This window comes from Gossypium arboreum, chromosome 8, assembly GCF_025698485.1.
Source record: "Gossypium arboreum isolate Shixiya-1 chromosome 8, ASM2569848v2, whole genome shotgun sequence".
Taxonomy (NCBI): domain Eukaryota; kingdom Viridiplantae; phylum Streptophyta; class Magnoliopsida; order Malvales; family Malvaceae; genus Gossypium; species Gossypium arboreum.
The window spans coordinates 129,022,573-129,042,228 of NC_069077.1; the positions used below are offsets into that span (position 1 = coordinate 129,022,573).

Genomic DNA, 19,656 nt, shown 5'->3' on the forward strand with positions numbered 1-19,656 from the left:
CAAAAAGTATGATGACCTCCACTCTGACTTCAAGCAGATGATGCAGATGTTTCAAAGAATCGCAAAAGTCGCCATCATAGACATTAGTTTTCTCATTGTAAGAATGTTTTAACTTTGTCACGTTTAACATTATTGTAAGAATATTTTAAATTATACTTTATTTATTAATTATATCATATATATTTCGTTAAATTTGAAGTATCATTTAGAATTAATGTTTTTGGTTGTATTTTTTATGCTAAATTTGTTATTTTTGGCTGCATTTTATACTATATTTGTTGTATTTGGTTGGATTTTAATGCAGGAAAGGCTGGATATTGGTGAAAAAAATATTGCAAATTTGCCAAAATTAGCGGCGTTTGTGGGAAAAGCGCAGCTAAAAGCCATGACTTGTAGCGGTGCTTTTACCACAAACGCCGCTAAAAGTCATGACTTTTAGAAGCGCTTTTCCCATAAACGCTGCTAAAAGCCATGACTTTTAGCGGCATTTTTTTAAATAAACGCCACAAATTTTTGTGGCGTTACCTATAGCGGCGGTTTAAAAAGCGCCACTAAAAGTCTATTTTCTTATAGTGACACCAATCAAACGAAAGCCAATCTCCACCATTATGCAGGTTTCTTGGTTGGCACAAGCTTGATACCGGATATTCTTCGGTGGGGGACTTGGACAAGGATGGAGCTAAGAGTTCAATACGAAGCCATGAGGGACATTGGGTTAGGGGCTCAGTGAGACATATGGAGCTGTGGGATCTAAAGGATGCCCTCCATTTTGCAAAATCTCTTGATATTGTTAATTTGGAAATTCAACTTAATGCTACTAATGTTATTTGTCTTACTGAGAGTATTGAGAACAAGTCTCTAAGTAACCATTTGTTTTCCTCGATATTCAGGGAATTCCAACAAACAATAATGAAGCGTGCTTTTAATGAAACCAGTGTGTTGATGCGCTGGCTATGGTATGGGGAGTAGCTATATGGAGTTGGTAGTCGGTATCGTACTGGCTAGTACGGTCCTAAATTGGTACCAAATAGTTTATGTTCTATTTCGGTAAAAATTTTGGTCCTTTTCGATCATTTTGGTATGTTTTGATTTGTTTCAATCAATACCGATATGTACTAACCTGTACTGGTTTAAACCAACTTTTAGATTTTTTATCTTAACCATTTTAAATTTTCTATAATTAAATTTAAAATTAATAGTTGTTAAATTAAATTCTTATAATTTTAAAATTTATATTTATATATATATATATATATATATATATTTATATGGATGTAATTGAGATATATATGCATATAGAATCCATTGTCTCTATAACAGCCACCCGCTATAACATCATTTTGCTATGACAACTTTTCACTTATAACAACATCCATAGTTACGAAGCACGTTCTTTATTAAATTAGTTCTTTATAACAACATATAGTCTAATTTTTAAGTAAAATTATAGCTATTTCATATAAGTAAGTCAATTAATTATCATTTATTAAATAAAATGATCTTAATTAAAATATCATTTTAATAATAAAATAATTAAATTTCAAGTGAAAAAGTTATTAATCATATTTTATTAAATAAAATAATCTTCCATGAGTGGAATTAAAGATATAGATTCAATAAACAAGATCCCTTTCAGCTTTGATCTTCAATCTTATCTATTGATTGTCTCAATCTTATCTTTGATCAACTTTTTTTTTTTAAGGATCTCCATATTCACAAAAGTCCAACTTAAAGAAACAAGTCGAATTTCAGTTTAATTGAAACAAGCAAAGGCTTGAGAGGAAGAAGTTCGAACTAACGAATGAAGCAGGTAGATGAACCAGTGAAAGATGAAAGAGAACAACATGTCTAGAAATTATAAAAATTTAAGCTAATTTATTTATAAATAAATCATTGCAATATATGTAAAAATAATTTAAAATATAAATTTATTAATATATATATAATTTATTAATATATATAAAACAGTTTTTTGGAAAATATTTTCGAAAATCTGCCAAATAACATAAAATATTTAATATAGTTTTATCTAAATACCATAAAAGTAAATTATTTCCAGAAAAATAAATCATTTTTAAAAATTATTTTCTAAAAACATTTTATGACAAACAAACGGAACCTAATTTTGAGAATACCTCATCAACTTGTACGGGTCAGCAAGAACCAATATGCGAGGTTTACGCTAAAGGATGCCTTCTAGAACATATGTTGATTTTGTGATGGAGCCATATCACTAGAGGTCTAATCGATTTAGCACGAGACCTTGCAGAATTCCTTCAGTATCTTCATAGAATTCCATATTGAGTTTACATCAATACATTAACTGAATTCAATCAAGATATGAAGATTTCATTTTATTTCTTTAAAATATAAAATGAAGCTTGGGAAATTTTAATAACAATAATTATTTTATTACATATAATCTGATTAAACATGGTACATGTAATGGTCTAAATGTTATATGTCAAGGTCAAGGATATATCATGTACAAAACCACATGAAACTTTCTTTTTCATCATTATTATTTCAACATATACTTTTGTACCCAAAGGTAAAAAAAAAAAAACATTTATTGTATCACGTACAACATAGTCAATGATATTAACATGGTCAATAACCTAGTTGGGGGGGGGGGGGGTTGGGAATATAGGTTAATCTTGGCCTTGTTTTTGATATAGGGCTAGTAAGTCCATTCTCTAGGAAGAAATATATCCGCCGAAGAAGTTTCGGTTTGGGAAACCACACAACGTTTTGTTGATGCATGATCCTTTCCATTTTTATTACCATTATTACTATTATTATTCAACGAATTATTCAACTCTCCACGTCTTGTACTTGTATTGTTTCTGGGATCTGCATGAAAATGAATGTAACTCCGTGTATCAGAAACGAAGATCAATATATACACACACAAAGTAGAATATATATACATATAGGTTAAGAGGTAAACCACGGCGAGGAGAGATTTGGAGGCCTAATTCATGAACGTTGAGGTTGAGAGCTTGAACAACCCGAGAAGGGAGAAGAACTGGAGAACAAGCTGGGAAAAGAGATTAATGTTGTAGACTTTTAACACAAGTAACTATTTGATTCTTTAAATAAAACAATGTTAAATACCTGGTCTTCTGCTTGAATGAGAAATGGTGCCAGCTCTCTGGGGAAGGAAAACACCAGTGCCGCATGATTTTTGGCCTGAATCTAGGAAGAATGCCTGCATTCCAGGTCCTCCGGATGCTCCCCCGTTGCCACAATATCTTGGTTTCTGATGCCGTCTCCAGCTCCCCCTCCACTGCTTTAAACAAACAAACAAAATGTCAAAGCAAAATATGAAATCAGATTCATTCAGCAAATCTATGAGATATATACAAGATTTATTTAGATGAAAATTGATTTTGAAAAATGTTGTAAAGAAGAGTTACAGAAAAATTTGATAATATTTATCGTTCTGTTAAAAATGTTTAAACAGAGATAAAATGTAATTTTATTGAAAATCACCATTTCAAAAGATTAGATTAAAATTTCAATTTAAAATTAAAGTTTTAACTTGAAAATTAAATTATTATTTGAGTCAATTTACTAGTTAAAATTAGGGATTTAGTATAACATTACTTTGTTATTAGTTTTTTTATATAATGGTTAAAATTACTCGTAGTGCTGCCACAACTTTTATTCGAAATTCCTACGCCGATAATAATATTAATTTCAATCGAGCTAAAACTCAATTCACTACTTTATTATTAGTTATTCCAACTCATTAATGTTAATTTTTTCTATGTTTAATGATGTTTTTTAAATAATTCAATCAAACAACTTCATCCCATCATATCATTCATCAACATTTTTAAAAATAAAGAATAAATTATATAGGAAAGACTCACTACAGGAAATTGTAGAATATATATTCATTCAAAATAAATTAATTCCTGGCTTTTCGAAAATTTTCTCGTAAAACCCAAAATCTTCCTCCACTTGTTTCACAATTAGCAGCAATATAAATAAGAAAAAAAAAAAAAGGAATACCGGTTGAAAAAAAGGCTGAGCAGGCAACTTGGAACGATGGCGATGATAATTGCAGTTCACATCATCCTGTAATTAAACACCAAACAAATCGGCAACCGGGAAAAAAGAAGAAAAGAATGGTTAAATAATAAGGATGACGAAGACTGACCTTTTTTATCTTGGTTTCCCAAATAGCCTCGTCGAGAACATGAGAAGGCAGCCATGACATAGCTTCTTCGAACCCAACCTCTATATCCTCGACGCTAGCTGCACCCATTGTTGAACTTGAAATTTGCTTTTCAGTTTTCATTCTTTGGGAGAAAAAAAGGGGAGGCTTTTGAGCTTTCAACTTCTTCTAACCTGCAACTCAACTACACAGGTTTAAGCGGAAGAGTTTGAGTGAAATGGCATCCATTTTAGATTATATATAGGGCTTGTCTTTTAAGGGCCTGATGGAAAGGAGAGTATATAAAATAATAATTTATTCACTTTCATGAAAAGGCGCGTGCATGCCAGTTTCGGCTTACAGGATGGTGAACCAAGTCGTTTCTGAATTCCAGCATGTGCGTGAAACAAGAATTGTGATTGTAGATTGACCTTGGTTTTCGACTATAATTACGCACCTAACCACGTAAATTTCATTTGTAATTTCTTTGGTGTCTTTTTCCCTTATCATTAACGGGGTTCTGTAAAAGCTTGCAAATAGCTGCCACCAAATTTAACTCATCATCATTAATGGGTTCCGTAAAAGCTTTTTGGTCAAATATTTTTAGAAGTCTAGTTCTTAATTTCATTTTAGAAATTATTATTATTATTTTAATTTATCAGAATTTAACAATAATTTATAAAAATTAAAAGTTGATCTCTTAGCAAACACATTAATTTGAAATGCTAATAATTGTTTATTTTTTATATAAATTGCTAAATTGCTAATTCTAAGCTAGTAATTTATGATGAAGGTTTACAATTGTTATTAAATTTTCATTTTTCTTATGGTACAAGGATTAAATTCTAATAAATTAAAATAAATATACAACTTTTACAATTTTCACATAATTAAACCATTTTAAAAGCAAAATTCTAGATTAAATCCAAAATAAAATGGAGAATCTCTTTGACCGCGTAATAGAAAAATATATATTTAACGTCCTAATATGTTTATGGCCATCTGATTGTTTTTTGTTGTTAAAACCAAAATGAGTTTGCTCCAAAAACAAACCAAAATGAGTTTGCTCCAAAAACAAACCAAAATGAGTCGTCTCAATGTAAATAGAATATCACCGTTGTAAGAAAATTAGTGGAGGGTATTCAAGTATTTTCATGTAAGCCAAGCCAGGGTTACTATGTACGTGGATTGGGTTGGCTTCGGTAAACCCACTTCCAATTCCATTTTTCCTCATCGCCTTCTGTTTTCTTCAGTTTGTTTAATTTAATTAAAAAATGCGTTTAAAGGTACAAATAATGGCCTCACACATCTCTGAAAAGCTACATGCTAATAGCTTTTGAGCCAAATGTTCATAACCACTGCACCAACTCTGACATTTCAACCCATATGTTGAAAAATAAAAACCTGTTTGGTTTAGGAAAGTAGGTCCACTTCTCTAGCTGACAAAAAGGGTAAACAAAACCTTAAACAAATATAATGATGATGATGTTGGTGAACTACTCACTGCTTGTTGGCAGAGGTGACTTATGATTTTGTCCGAAGTTAAAGGTCAATCTTACTAAATCTGTCAATAATAAGATACACGGTTCACTAAAGGTTTATCTAATTATCCAAAACTTTGGCACTTGTCAAAGTGACGGGAGGTTTTTTTTCTGGGGTTTTTTTTTTTTTTTGGGGGGTTGTTGGCAAATTCAGGTGAGATTTTTCAGTTCAGTTTTTATAGGTAAACAACTGCAAGCATGCAATGGTTTTGGCTTTCAGATACAGCTGACTGAAATCATATATAATGAAGCAGTAAGGTGCAGTTCTTGATTTCAATCAAGGAAAAAGTGTCATCCTTCATTACTTTCTGAGCAATGTACATTTAAGCTCATAGCAATTAACATAGAACTTTCTGTATTCAACAATAGCAGTTAATAGACCAATCAGAAATGGAGTTTCAGACGGATTGTTCTGTCATTTCTAACACTATCTGCAGCCTATTTAGCATCGAACTATGCAAGCTGAGAGTCACCCAATCTTGCTCTGCCATGTATTGTTCTATCATTTAGAACACTTTCTGCAACCGATTTTGCATTGAATTATGCAGGCTGAGAGTCACCAACAGTGTAATGCACCTTTTGTCATCAAAATGACTCGGAATTTATCCCAAAGGAAATCTTACTCTTCCACATACAACATCAAAAACTGCTCGAAACTTCAGTCACACGCATTTTACTTGTTAATTTTATGAGTTTATGTGTTTCCTCATCCAGTCGTACATTATCCTTCTGCATCCGCTCAGCAACTATAAGTGGCATTTTACCAGCTTTTGCATATACACGAAGAAGTGAATTATATACCTTAGTACTGACATGGCCGGCATCCCGAAGAATAACTAACAATTTCTCCGCGTCTTCAGTATCACCTAGGTCCTCAAGTTTGTTAAACACTTCTCTGACCAACTTCTCATTTGGATTCCATTTTTTTACACTGCAAACAGCTTGCTTAAAACAATCCAACACTTTTTCCATTTGTTGCTTCTTTAAATAGCCCCATGTAAGAAGTTCCCAAGTAGTATAACAAGGGGAAATACCTTTCTGAACAATTTGCTGATAGAAGTTCTCAGCAACATCCATCTTGTCTCCATTGATGTAAGCCGCAAGCAGTATGTTTGGAACTCTAGCATCCCCGCTTCCAGAAACAGACTCCCACTCATTGTAGAGTTTCTCAGCCTTTTCAAAATCCCCAAGTTTCACAAGTGTCGATATCATACATGTATACTCTGTATCATTCATTTTGCGGAAGCATGATTTCATCTTCTTCCAGATTCGCTGAACCCCATCTTTATCCCCCATGTTTGTATGCAAACTGATAAGGGAGGGATAAACAACTCGATTTTTCCGAGAAGCCTTCTTTTCCATTTCCTTCAAAGTAGATGCGGCCTTCTCAAATTGTTTTCCTTTTATGTACAGATTGGTCAATGCACTATATGTTACCCAATCGGGCTCTATTTTCGCTTTCTTAAGCTCATCAAAGATTTTTCCAGCAGATTCAACCTTATTTAGGGAGGCACAAACAGATAACAGCAGATTAAAAGTAACGATATCTGGTGAAGTGTTTTTCTTTAATTCCTTCACTATTGCAGGAACCTTCTCTAATTCCCCTTGTGAGATGCATAGAGAGATCATGTGATTGTAGGGAAGTGGGTTCCTGACGAAACCACATTCAGACATTTTCTCCATTAAAGCCTCAGCTTTAGCAGACAACTTGTTCTGGACATACGTATGGAGAAGAGCTGTGCAAGTGGCTTGACCTCTCATCTTCTCGGGAAGGTCTTCAAAGAACTTTTCCGCACTAGTTAATCCGCGGACTTTTGCAATCAAGTCCAAGTGAACGGCATAGTCACCAGGCAAAAGCTTGATATCTTGCTGCAATCTCATCCATTCACATATCTACTACAATAAAATAACCACGGTGATAGATATAAGGCCAACTATCAAATACAAACATTTCATTGCAAATTCTTCATACCCAGTTTCAATAGGCAACAATTATTCGATAAATGGGATTCATCTCACAATGGGGGAAAGGTGAAGAACAAAAAACAACTTTAGAAAACAATCTATTCTGGTTAACTAGAATACGAGCAGCAATTCACAATCAAACCTAGTTCCCAATTGAAATTAAGACTTTATTGCAACATCCCAATGCTATTAACTTCATAATTGTAGACAAATGGAGGGATTAATAAGAAAGTAAGAATGATACCTCGAGGGCGTGCTTATACCGCTTGAGCTTGCGAAGCTCTCGGACGATCCTATTGAGCTCGTACTTACGGACCGTATGTCCTTCCTCTAGCCATTTCCGTATCGTAACCACGGCGCTGCGTTTGGTATACACGAGCCCTATAAGCCTCCATCCCAGCGTCTCTCGTCCAACTCCACCGCCGCCACAGTTTTTCGCAGCGCTTTTAGTAGTTGTTACTGCTTTCTCCGCCGCCGCCGCTTCTTCAGTCGAGAAAAAACGCGCGGCAAAGAGGGACGCCCGAATGTAGCGCCTCAACATTGTCAGAAATTTTTTTAGTAAGGGGAGAGGCTAACGATCAGGGTTTAGGGTTTATGAGAAAAATTAAGGGAACCAAATAAACGACACCGCCCTATAACAAATTAAACGGGGTTACTTTTACTAGAGGGCCCTAAGCTATGCGCCAGATTCTAAATTAGTCCCTAAGCTTTAAAACATTCTAATTAAGTAGTAACGTATCAATTAAGTCCTTTTGTAAGCTTTTGTATTAACTCGGACCTTAAAGTCCATGTCAAATTTTGTTCTGAACTGACATTTTAAGCTGAAAACTAGGATGAAGTTATACATTACCTATACTTTAATTAGGATATTTTAAAATTTAGGGATGAAATTAGACTGCTTTTGGGTATAGAAAAGCCCAGTGGGCTTAAAACATACCCAATAAAGAGGAGACAATTGTCCGTGAGAGAAGGCGAGTTCTAGTACACGCAAAACCGGCCCTACACTTGCTTCACACACCTTGAATAGAAATCTCCTTCGCTAATAATCGCCAATAGGTAGCCCCCCACTCTAACTACTGTCCTACTATTCTCTCGCCTGTCTGATTTGAATCCTTCAACGCACCCACCCAATAGGGAAAAAAAGAGGACGAACACAAATTCCTTTTTAGCAACAGCGTTCCAATGCCTAGTAGATCAGCAGCTGGTGTACGAACCGGCGTGAGAGTCGTCGTTTCCGGCGATCGTGGCACCGGTAAATCCAGCCTCATCTCAGCTGCAGCTTCCGATGCTTTCCCCGAATATGTTCCGGCGGTTCTTCCCCCAACTCGACTCCCCTCTGACTTCTATCCCGATGGCGTCCCCGTTACCATTGTTGACACTTCCTCAAGGTATTGGTTTGGAACTTTCTCGAATATCTATGTACGCCTATATTAGTTATTGTTTTTGTTGATCCGGCTATTCCAGAGTTTACTTTTTTTTTTAAATTAATTATGGTTTACCATTTTTTAGAACGTATTGATCTTCTATGTTTTTCTAGAATGATAAAAGAACTGTAATGTAAGAATTGCTATTTTGTTTAAGTAACGATTACATACTAGAAAGGCAAGCAGCTAATGTTAATTTAATGGCTTTAGAAGTTTGATGAGTTGTGGCTGCATACTGAATTGCTAATGCTTTGCCGTTGTTATTGACCTTTAGCATGGAGAGCAGAGTAAAGCTTATTGATGAGTTGAAGCGAGCTGATGCCGTGGTTTTAACATATGCTTGTGATCAGCCTATGACACTCAGTCGTCTGAGTAGCTTCTGGCTTCCCGAGCTTCGTAAATTAGAGGTTTGCATTGACATAATCCATTTGCATAATATATATTTTCTTGCTTACTCATTCAATGACATGCTTTTATTATTTTTATGTGTTCTATCTGAATAGATCAAGGCGCCAGTGATTGTTGTTGGGTGCAAACTTGATTTACGAGATGAACGTCAGCCCATGAACTTGGAACAGGTCATGGCACCCATCATGCAGCAGTTCAGGGAGATCGAGACCTGTATAGAATGTTCCTCTGCTACTCTAATTCAGGTTTCTTTTTTTTGTCTTTTTTTTTTTTTTTTTTTATTGTTCATATTTTCTAGGTTAACTTTACAATCATTTTTCAGTTGCTACTCTATCTATTTTTATGATGTTCTGGCATTAGCATTAGCAGTTCAACTTTTAACTGGTGGCTGTAGACTCTAGTGGGTATCGTGATTCAAGCCTCCACCATTCTTTTTTTCCTGTTGGAAAGTGTTTCCTATTTTATTATAATTTTGAGCAATTGGTAAATGTTATCTTTATGTTTGTTAAATCTCTTTACCATTTGTGTGTTTTAGTAACTACAGATTTGAGGGCTGAAATATAAGTTCTTTTTTTTTCTTTTTAAAATCTCCAGGTCCCTGATGTATTCTATTATGCTCAAAAGGCAGTTTTGCATCCAACAGCTCCACTATTTGATCAAGAGAAACAAACTCTGAAACCTCGATGTATTAGGGCTTTGAAACGGATATTTATGCTTTGTGACCATGATATGGATGGAGCCCTTAGTGATGCAGAGTTGAATGAGTTTCAGGTTTCTTTTTGTCCTTAACCATGGCTCTCTTAAAAAGTTGGAAAGTTTGACATGCTGTGCACTTATGAACAGGTTAAATGTTTTAATGCTCCATTACAACCTGCTGAGATTGTGGGTGTAAAGAGGGTGGTTCAAGAGAGGATAAGAGGAGGAGTAAGTGACCTTGGTCTTACTCTTGAAGGGTTCCTTTTTCTTCATGCTCTTTTTATAGAAAAAGGGCGTCTTGAGACAACTTGGGCTGTCTTGAGGAAGTTTGGATATAATGATGAGTTAAAGCTCAGGGATGATATTCTTCCAGTTCCAACCAAGCATGCCCCTGATCAGGTAGCTCTTATTTTTGATAGTAGACATGTCACATAACTAATATTTTTTCCAAATTGGCATTCAAGTTTATTGGTCTGCTTCTCCTTGTATATATATATTGGTTAAATTCCTAAGCAATTGATTAATCATATGTATGGTAATTGTTGTTTCGTTCTTTGTGGTTTTGAATAATGACTTGGTGATTGTTCTTCACCTGACATGTTAATGCTTGGTCCTAGTCCTGATTTAGCTTAATGATTTATTCTAAAGTATTAATCAGCTCTGTCATGCTTAATGGATCTCAGTATGAAGGAAATATGGAGCTTTAATGTTGCATGTATCACTAGTTCTGAAGTTTTAGGTAATTGTTGTTTGGTTCTTTGAGGTTGTGAATAATGACTTGGTGATTGTTCTTCACCTGACATGTTAATGCTTGGTCCTAGTCCTGATTTAGCTTAATGATTTATTCTAAAGTATTAATCAGCTCTGTCATGCTTAATGGATCTCAGTATGAAGGAAATATGGAGCTTTAATGTTGCATGTATCACTAGTTCTGAAGTTTTAGCTACTTTACTGCATCATTGATAAATCCCCCACCCCACCTGCCTTCCCTTTTCTGTATGTCCCAGTAACAAATTCTTTACTTGTTGAATAGTTGTACTTCCTATAATTTTATTATTCCTTTCATGACAACTTTTATGAGGATAGCAATATACTTGCTCTTATACATCCTGTAGACTGTGGAGCTGACAAATGAAGCTATCGACTTTTTGCGTGGGATCTTCCGATTGTATGACAGTGATAATGTACGTGTTAATCTTCCAAATACTTATCACTTATACAGAAATAAGAAGACACAAATGTTTATGACAATTCCTTCTCATATTTAGAGTTTCTATAAAGCAAATTTATGGACAATCACTGTATTTCTTCTTCTTTTTTGAACTTACCAGGATGGATCTTTGCAACCTTCCGAGTTTGATGATATCTTTGTAACTGCACCAGAGAGGTGAATTTAGTTACTGGATCTATCTTCTTCATTTATAGACATGTTAGAGTTAACAGTGTTTCTGTAGCACAGTTCTACTGCTCCATTTATCAATGCAGTAAAACACTTGAAGCCTTGACAATCTACTTCTACTGCTTTAATCTACTGATCTTCGTTTTCTTGTATGGCAAGTTAACTTTTAGACTTAGCCTTTGTTGCTGTTTATCAATTTTCTCTTCGATTCTATTCGATTTTCAGGAATATATTTCCATTAACATATGTGTTGTCTCTAATTCAGTCCATGGACTGTGGATCCTTATGTGGACGCTGCAGAGAGAACACCTCAAGGAAATTTAACTATTAATGGGTTTTTGTCTGAGGTTTGTTGTGCCTACTACTCATTCCTTGATTTCTTACTCTTGTTATAATGGGTGATGGCATCCTAGTAGCTATCTTGGCCATTTATCCCTGTTATGAGTTCTGTTTATATCCTAAACTTTCTGCATTATTGGCCTGACTGCACAGCGTCTTAAGGATCCTATTGTTTAAAGATTTCACAAGTTTTTTGTGCATTTTTCTAATTTGCATATGTAAAACATAACTCAATAAGAATTGACCACTAGGATGCTGTTGCCTTGAAGCTCCACTTATTTACAGTACATAGTATGATTAAATGGCTGATATTGCTAGATACTTCCATACATTCTTTCACAGATCTCAATGGAAGTACATACTTTACCATTTCACTACTATGGTTAATTAAACATTGATGTCATACTGGTGCTTTGGTCTACATGTGTAGAAAAATGTGATTGCCTCCTGTGAATATTTTGCATTTATCTGTTCTCTCTTCTCTTGGCTCTTTTAGCTGGAAACTTCAATTCATGGTTCCAAGACCAGATTTATTTCTTGTATTTGTTAAAAAAATACTAGACACAGGGTTTCTCTTTTCCTCTGTATTAATTGATATTTGTACCTTTTTAATCTTGTCAATCTAGTTCTTAACTGTAACTCTCATCATATTTGTGTTTTGCAGTGGGCCTTGATGACAACTCTGGATCCATCATATTGTTTGGCTAACTTGATTTGCATTGGATATGGTGGTGATCCAACTTCAGCCCTTCGTGTTACTAGGAGAAGATCTGTAGATCGTAAGAAGAAGCAGACAGAAAAAAATGTTTTCCACTGCTTTGTTTTTGGTCCTAAAAAATCTGGGAAGTCTGCTTTGTTGAATTCATTTATAGGAAGGTGTTGACTCTAGACCTTTGTAATCAGCTGATTGATCTTACTAGTTCTATAGCTTCTTTGGTTATCTGATAAAATTATACCATTGTTTTTGTCTTTAGATTCTTGATACTATGACTTCATTCATGAGAATAATATTTGAACTGCAGGCCTTTCTCAAGCAACTACACTCCAACAAATGATGTACGTCATGTAGCTAATGCTGTTGAACAGATTGGGGTGAGTGATAGCCATAGATGCCCTATTGTCCTGGTATTATTGTGCAACTCACTTGTATCCTTTCTTTTCTTACCACCCCATTTTTTCACCGTGAGATCCTTGACCATGAATGTGGGGTGTAAAATATTTTTCAAAAGAGGAGGTGATTATAATGAGAAGTTTCACATGGCTGTTCATTTCTGATAAAATTTTCACATTTGATGTGGCAATCTTTGTGACTCTGTTGACTTTATAGGGTTCTCAGAAGACCCTTATTTTGCAAGAGATACCAGAAGATGGAGTTAAGAAATTGCTGTCCAATAGGGAATGTTTGGCTGCCTGTGATGTAGCTGTGTTTTTGTATGACAGGTAAAGTTAAATATTTTATTTGTCTGAAGCTGCAAGATGAGAATATGATGGTGCTATAGCATACTTATAGAGCAGTGGTTATGAACCCCTGTAAATTAATAGTTTAGTGGTTTTGAATGTCCTTTACTAACTAATCCTACTTTTTCCCTTTGTCTGCTTCTATGTTGTGCTAAATCTGCTAGCTTGTGGGTGGAAGTTGAAGAATAACCAACACCTCAAAGGGCTGTAGAAATCTGTTGATATGTCTGTAAATAGTTTCTTATCTTACATGATAGTGTATTCCTATTGCCAGTTCAGATGAATATTCATGGAAAAGATCTAGAGAATTGCTTCTGGATGTTGCTAGGCGAGGAGAGGAAAGTGGTTATGGAGTGCCTTGCCTACTCATTGCAGCAAAGGATGACTTGGATCCCTTTCCGATGTCTCTGCAAAACTCGGCTAGAGTAAATATCTTATCATTGGCTGCTTTGTTTACCCAATAAAACCATGGCAATATTTGAATATGGTGTGAATTTCTATTTTGTTTCAGGTTACTCAGCAGTTGGGAATGGAAGCTCCAATTCCTGTAGGTGTGAAATTAAGAGATTCCAAAAGTGTATTTTCTAGAATAGTATGTGCAGCAGAACACCCTCATCTGAGCATTCCTGAGACTGAGAAAGGGAAGAAAAGAAAGCGATATCGCCGGCTTGTTAATAGCTCACTTATGTTTGTTTCAGGTTAATATTATTATGTCATTTCTTAATGCATCTCTCTCCTTTCAATGGAAATGAACAATATAATTGTTGCTGTTGTAGTTTGCTTGTTAATAACCGGGTTTGTGATTAAGTTACAGTGGGGGCTGCTGTTGCTGTGGTCGGACTAGCAGCTTATCGCGCCTATGCTGCAAGGAAGAATACTTGAAAGATAGTCTAATTGACAGCTATTTCTTTAGTCTGCATTTGCAACTCAAATAAATGGTCAGTACATGTATCCTTGTTTGGGTTTTCAAGCTGATACCTGTAAATAATTTTTGACAATTATTTCAGCAAGGCAGGAGGTAATCTTTTCTACTTTCACTTATATTGAATGAAATAATTTACCTTTTATTTAAAGTTTCTTGTTTGTTCCCCTTGTCTACTGAAATATGTTATATGTAAACTACATGCAATTTTGTATCAATTTCATGGTGGCATTTCATGCCAATTGTCTGTCATGACAGGATCTGTGAACCTTGGAATAAAGTATTATTGTTTGTATTGCCTTGTGGACAGCTCCCAAGCTTGGAAAAAAAAATGAACTAGTTAGTTGGCTTAGATTCATTATGAGTAGCAGGCAGGTATATAGGCAATTCTTGTTGGGAAGGAGCAATGTTGCCCCCTTAGTCCTTAGATGGTTGTTTGTTTTCCCCTTACATGCATGATCTGTTGGTGATATTGCCTAGCTATGGTTATACCAAAATAGCAGTTTTGAAGAAATGAACTTTAAAATGGTAGGATTAGAATTGAAATAGTAGGATACTACATTCTTTCACTATATTTTTATGATCTTTTCATGGACATGGTAGAATAATACATGGGTAATGACTAATGACCAATGACAAAAAAGCCTAGTGAACGAAATTTCTTCTTGTGGTGACGGGCTGCTTGGCCATGCGCCCAGATGCTGTTTACTTCAAAGGGACTTAGGCCTAGACTATCTCATGAGTCGGGTCGGGCCATCCTTTGTTACTTACAACTTTGCTTGTTCAAGATCTAGCTTGACTTGAGAAGCCTTGAAATGCCTGAATAATTGTTCAAATAATATCTATTATTCTTGTAATATAATACTTAATAAAGTTATTATTACTCTTATGGGGTCAAGTGAGTTTGGATGTGAAAAGCTAGGATCGGTTTTATCTGAGTTGAGTTAGACCCGTATGTTATTTGGATAGATCTATTCAGGATACAAAAACTATGCTTTTAATTTAATTTAGATTAAGTTTGGAAACTAATTTAAATTATTTTAGATTAGACTAATTTGTAAACTAGTATATTTGTTCAAATAAGTTCTGTTACTTTTGGAAATTTTATTTTAGCTAATTTTTTTTTTAAAAAAATGGGTGCATTTGGTTCAAGGAATGTAACATTCTCGGGTAATGTGAGATTTCAGTGTAAAATTTTAATGTTTGAAGTTTAAACATTATCTTGAGTCAGTAATATAACATTCTCAATAGTGTCAAGATTTTTGACCTCTTTAGGAATTCTAATATTCCCTTGGTAATGTGATATTTTTGCAAATTTACTCTTTACTTTTTAATGACATTGATTCATATTGTTAAAAATGAAATAATAATAAAACTAATGAATTCTCTAATTCTTTAATTTTTTCTTCAAGTAATATTACAACTATATTTATTTGTTATTATAGGTTGAGAAAATTAATATTTAATCTATTATATTACATTTTGCTCAAAATATTACTTTGACAACAATTTACCATTCTTGTTTTTATCATTTTGGTCAAATTGGCCTTTAAACCATTTATTACATATCTAAATAAAAAAATCATATTTTCTTCATTTTTCTGGTCTCTTGGATCAAAGCAGAATCCTAGCTGTCTGTTGAAGATAAGGAATTAATGTATCAGAGAAATTTATTAATTATAAATAAAATAAAATTTTATGAGGACAGTTAAATAAAATATACTTTTTAATTTTTTTAAAAGGTAAAATATAGTTTTAAATAATTTTACATTTCCTCAATCAAACAATAGAATCTTACTTTCTAATTAATTGAATTAAATAGAGTAATATATCGTGTTAAGTAATTTTACATTTTGATAATCTTATTATTTAAGCAAGTTTTTGGAATGTTATGGTATGAATGTTCAATTTAAACTATTTAGTTTAATTTTGATAGGTTACAATTGTTGGAATCATATAGTTAAGTTTTAGATTAAATATTTTATAATCTTATAAAGTTTATCAAACTAAAATAATAATAAAATATATATTTTTAATGTGTTTGTTGAAATTAGTGAAGTTTGGTTACATCGTTCTCACTTTTGTATTTTAGTATGAAATGTTAACTAATATTTTAAAACATAATATTGTTTTTCAATTAAAATAAAGTGCTTCTATTTCATGAACAAAAGAAAAGAATAAAACTTATTTGCTTAAAATAAATAAATAATAATAGGTTATTTATGGGGTTTTATTAGAGTAAGAATGTGACAGCGAAGAGTTATAAGAAGGTCCTACAAAATCAACTTAAAAGTTCAAAATTCATTGATTAAAAAATAATAATTTACACCAATATTTACTCAATTTTAGGGTAATTGACAAAATAGTTATTCAGGTGTTAATCCAGTCATTTAATTTTTAAAAAATAATAAAATAATCACTGCTAATTATTTTCCGTTAGTAAGGGAACTATCGTTTTCTATTACGAACTTTAGAGCTACCATTTTCCATCCCCTTATCACTTCTCTCATCCCTCTCCCTCTTCCCCACCATCCACTTGACCTCCGTTGCCAAAAAATTCTCTTTCCAAACCGGATGCTTCGACAGCAAGAATCGGAGGAGCAATCTCACCACAAAAGAACAAGATGAGGAACATGAGCCCGAAAGGATAGCGAAGATTGAAGAATTAAACTTTGCTATTGGATGGTGGGGAAGCAGTGATAGGGGATGGAAAATGCAGCTCAACGGAAAATGATAGCTCCGTTACGTCTATAACAAAAAAATAAATAGTAGTGGCTATTTTATTATTTTTTAAAAGTTAAGTGATTGAATTAAAATTTAAGTGACTATTTTGTTAAATATCCCAAAATTGATTGAATAACTTTTAGCGTAATTTATAAAAAAAAAATCCAAAATCCAAAAGCGCAGATTCAGTAGATTGTTGAATATGTTTGCACTTTCCAGTCAGTCCACCACCACGTTTCGGCTTGGAGAAGAAAACAAACAAAACGACGAAAAATAAATCATATAGGCCCTTCAGAAAATCTACGGTAAATAGAAAAAATATCATTATAGAGAGTCGCCCAAATCCGTTTGGTCAAAAATATAATAATAGAAGAAGAAAGTAGGGGGAGGGGGGGAATCTGGTAGGAGATGCGCTCTCTTTGATTTTCTGTAAAAATGTCAAGGAAATAAATAAAAGAGACAAGGTTGATTGATCATTGATGTGAAATGGGAGGATCCTGTAAAAAGAAAGGAAAATGAAGCAGAAAAAAAAAGGAAGATTTTTGATTCATTGATTGCCAATGCCATCAATCTGGGTGGGTATATTCCCACTCTCTTTTATACCAGAGCCATAGGCAGAGGCAGAACTGCAATTAACGCTGGAAATACAAAAAGAGCCGCTCAGACTAGACTCTATATTTTCTGCCGCGTGCTTCTCGACAGTATTTTTCTTTTTCCAACTATCACTTGCTTTGTTTTATACAAAACATAATAGTTATTTGATTGAAACTGTAATAAATATTTTATTTATATTTAAGTATTTTACAACTCTTAATTTGCCAAATAGAGAAATGTTTTGGGTAATGTAGGTAGTGGCTAATTAAATCCGTTGTTTTTAATCATTTAGAAGGATTTATGAAATAATTGTGGTTATGAAATTAAGGACACATTGTTAAGCAGGTAGGGAACATGAGGACTTGTGATTCAATGATGCAATTATATATAATTGAACGTTAACAATTATAGTAGTGAGCCCTGTCCTACCTAATTCCAAAAGTGAAACACATCATATATACTACTAGATATTGCATTGGGTGAAAACCAAAAAGGAAAAATGAAAATTATTTTGAGTTAAATTTTCCTATGCTATGTATTTGGTATTTTTAATCTTTGTACTTTTCAAACTTTAAAATTTTAGTCTCACCTACTAGTAGCAATTAAATTCATTAAAGAAGCATTCAGGAATTTAGATTTTGAAAATAGTGTAAAATAGTTAGAAATGTAAATTCATGGCAATTTTTTAAATCCATGAATTTATTGGATACCAATTTAGCAATGAATTTGAAATTATTAAAATATTTTTGGATTTGACAAATTCATATTTTATACTTGTTCAAATAAATATTATATTAAATCCCAACTAACTTGTCTATAACATGTGTATTTTATTATTATTGTTTACATTATAAGTGTAATTCAAATTTTAAATTTCAAATTTTAAATTTCAAATTCATGTTTTCAAATAGATAAATTATTTTATTTTTAAAATCTTATACTCAAACATATTATCATGTGTAGTGTGATTTCAACATATTGTTTTCACATTATATTCATTAAAATAAAGATGCACTATTTTAGATAATAGGTTTAGGGGCTACTATTTGAGTAGACTTATTCAAGGGCAAGGCTAGTTGACCAAACTCAAAAACCTGACAAAATATAGAAAGGTTTGGACAAATAAAAAATGGGTTTAAACAAAAAAATTAGGCTCATTAAAATATATGAGTTAAGCTTGAGTTCTAACATTCAAAGTTTGAGCTCGGTCTGACCTATTTTTTACTTTGTAATATATAATTTTATTTTATTTTTATATGTTATGAAATTAAAATTAAATATATAGAAATATATAATAAGAATAAATATTAAAATAACACATAAACTTTGGTTTTTTTTTTTTAGATAAGTGATGAATTTAATTATCCAAAAAGAAGCAGAATTCTGATACAATATCATTTACATGTTGCAATGTAACTTGCTCATTGGTACTAAAATTCTGCATAATTTGATAAAAGAGAATTCAAAGAAAGGATATTTTACTCTCAATTTTAGTCCCCATCCCTCTTTTAATAAGACTATCTTTAGTTGGGAGTCTATCCATGCAATCAAGGAATGCCTAAGAATGTGCAAATCTACGCCAACTATATCTCTACTCCACCCAAGAGAAAAACAGCTCAAAAAAGAAGCTTCAAAATCTTCCTCCAAATCCAGCTAGCAAGTCTGGCATTCCAAAAATCAACACCTTTCAACACATATTCTTTAAACACTAAACCCTAAACCTAAACAGTTGGGGTTAAAACTAAAATTTCAAAATTAAAAAGAAAAAGAAAAATTGATCAAATTAGAATACAAAGATTAAATCTATAATTTACGCATAATATATGTACTAATAGCAAAATTTGACCAATATTTTAAGGTAATACTTTTTATGGATATTTATTTTTAAAACAGGAAGTTCCAGATAAAAACAAACAAAGAAAGTTATCTTCAAAATGATTTTCTTTCGAAGTCTTTTAGAAAAAGGGTAAACTATAGCACTAAGTTATTTCGAAATAATTTTCTTCCTATTTTAATCACTT

At 33.1% G+C, this 19,656-nt stretch overlaps 3 protein-coding genes across 6 annotated transcripts; 1 reads left to right on the plus strand and 2 right to left on the minus strand.

The window, feature by feature from the left end:
* Nucleotides 1-2,576: 2,576 nt before the first annotated feature.
* LOC108468327 (uncharacterized) lies at nt 2,577-4,406 on the minus strand. Of its 2 annotated transcripts, none has more exons than XM_017769217.2 (5): nt 4,169-4,406; nt 4,021-4,086; nt 3,118-3,289; nt 2,951-3,040; nt 2,577-2,853 (listed from the first exon to the last, which is right to left on the minus strand). In XM_017769217.2, the coding sequence occupies exons 1-5, from the start codon at nt 4,307-4,309 to the stop codon at nt 2,681-2,683; spliced, it is 642 nt and encodes a 213-aa protein (XP_017624706.2). In that variant the 5' UTR covers nt 4,310-4,406; the 3' UTR covers nt 2,577-2,680. The 2 variants fall into 2 exon arrangements, with proteins under 2 accessions (XP_017624706.2, XP_052887381.1); XM_053031421.1 differs by having other exon boundaries at nt 3,118-3,292.
* Nucleotides 4,407-5,970: 1,564 nt separating this feature from the next.
* On the minus strand, nt 5,971-8,459 carry LOC108468146 (pentatricopeptide repeat-containing protein At4g02820, mitochondrial). Of its 2 annotated transcripts, none has more exons than XM_017769013.2 (2): nt 7,916-8,459; nt 5,971-7,599 (listed from the first exon to the last, which is right to left on the minus strand). In XM_017769013.2, the coding sequence occupies exons 1-2, from the start codon at nt 8,210-8,212 to the stop codon at nt 6,346-6,348; spliced, it is 1,551 nt and encodes a 516-aa protein (XP_017624502.1). In that variant the 5' UTR covers nt 8,213-8,459; the 3' UTR covers nt 5,971-6,345. The 2 variants fall into 2 exon arrangements, with proteins under 2 accessions (XP_017624502.1, XP_017624504.1); XM_017769015.2 differs by having other exon boundaries at nt 5,971-7,602; nt 7,916-8,042.
* A 164-nt stretch (nt 8,460-8,623) lies between these two features.
* LOC108470175 (mitochondrial Rho GTPase 2) lies at nt 8,624-14,468 on the plus strand. Of its 2 annotated transcripts, none has more exons than XM_017771435.2 (14): nt 8,624-9,059; nt 9,370-9,502; nt 9,599-9,748; nt 10,098-10,274; nt 10,347-10,598; nt 11,315-11,383; nt 11,531-11,586; nt 11,864-11,945; nt 12,602-12,813; nt 12,960-13,029; nt 13,265-13,377; nt 13,670-13,820; nt 13,907-14,093; nt 14,204-14,468. In XM_017771435.2, the coding sequence occupies exons 1-14, from the start codon at nt 8,854-8,856 to the stop codon at nt 14,275-14,277; spliced, it is 1,932 nt and encodes a 643-aa protein (XP_017626924.1). In that variant the 5' UTR covers nt 8,624-8,853; the 3' UTR covers nt 14,278-14,468. The 2 variants fall into 2 exon arrangements, with proteins under 2 accessions (XP_017626924.1, XP_017626925.1); XM_017771436.2 differs by having other exon boundaries at nt 8,628-9,059; nt 14,210-14,468.
* The last annotated feature ends 5,188 nt before the right edge of the window (nt 14,469-19,656 follow it).

What these genes read in the sequence shown, in the direction of transcription:
- LOC108468146 (XM_017769013.2), bottom strand. Translation starts at nt 8,212, where the DNA reads ATGTTGAGGCGCTACATTCGGGCGTCCCTCTTTGCCGCGCGTTTTTTC. An exon ending in GGTATAAGCACGCCCTCGAG is followed by an intron (nt 7,600 to 7,915) that starts GTATCATTCTTA and finishes TTATTGTAGTAG; the next exon opens with ATATGTGAATGGATGAGATT.
- LOC108468327 (XM_053031421.1), bottom strand. Translation starts at nt 4,309, where the DNA reads ATGAAAACTGAAAAGCAAATTTCAAGTTCAACAATGGGTGCAGCTAGC. An exon ending in GGGAAACCAAGATAAAAAAG is followed by an intron (nt 4,087 to 4,168) that starts GTCAGTCTTCGT and finishes GTTTAATTACAG; the next exon opens with GATGATGTGAACTGCAATTA. An exon ending in CTCAGCCTTTTTTTCAACCG is followed by an intron (nt 3,293 to 4,020) that starts GTATTCCTTTTT and finishes GTTTGTTTAAAG; the next exon opens with CAGTGGAGGGGGAGCTGGAG.
- LOC108470175 (XM_017771435.2), top strand. Translation starts at nt 8,854, where the DNA reads ATGCCTAGTAGATCAGCAGCTGGTGTACGAACCGGCGTGAGAGTCGTC. An exon ending in GATTGTATGACAGTGATAAT is followed by an intron (nt 11,384 to 11,530) that starts GTACGTGTTAAT and finishes TGAACTTACCAG; the next exon opens with GATGGATCTTTGCAACCTTC. An exon ending in CTCACTTATGTTTGTTTCAG is followed by an intron (nt 14,094 to 14,203) that starts GTTAATATTATT and finishes TTTGTGATTAAG; the next exon opens with TTACAGTGGGGGCTGCTGTT.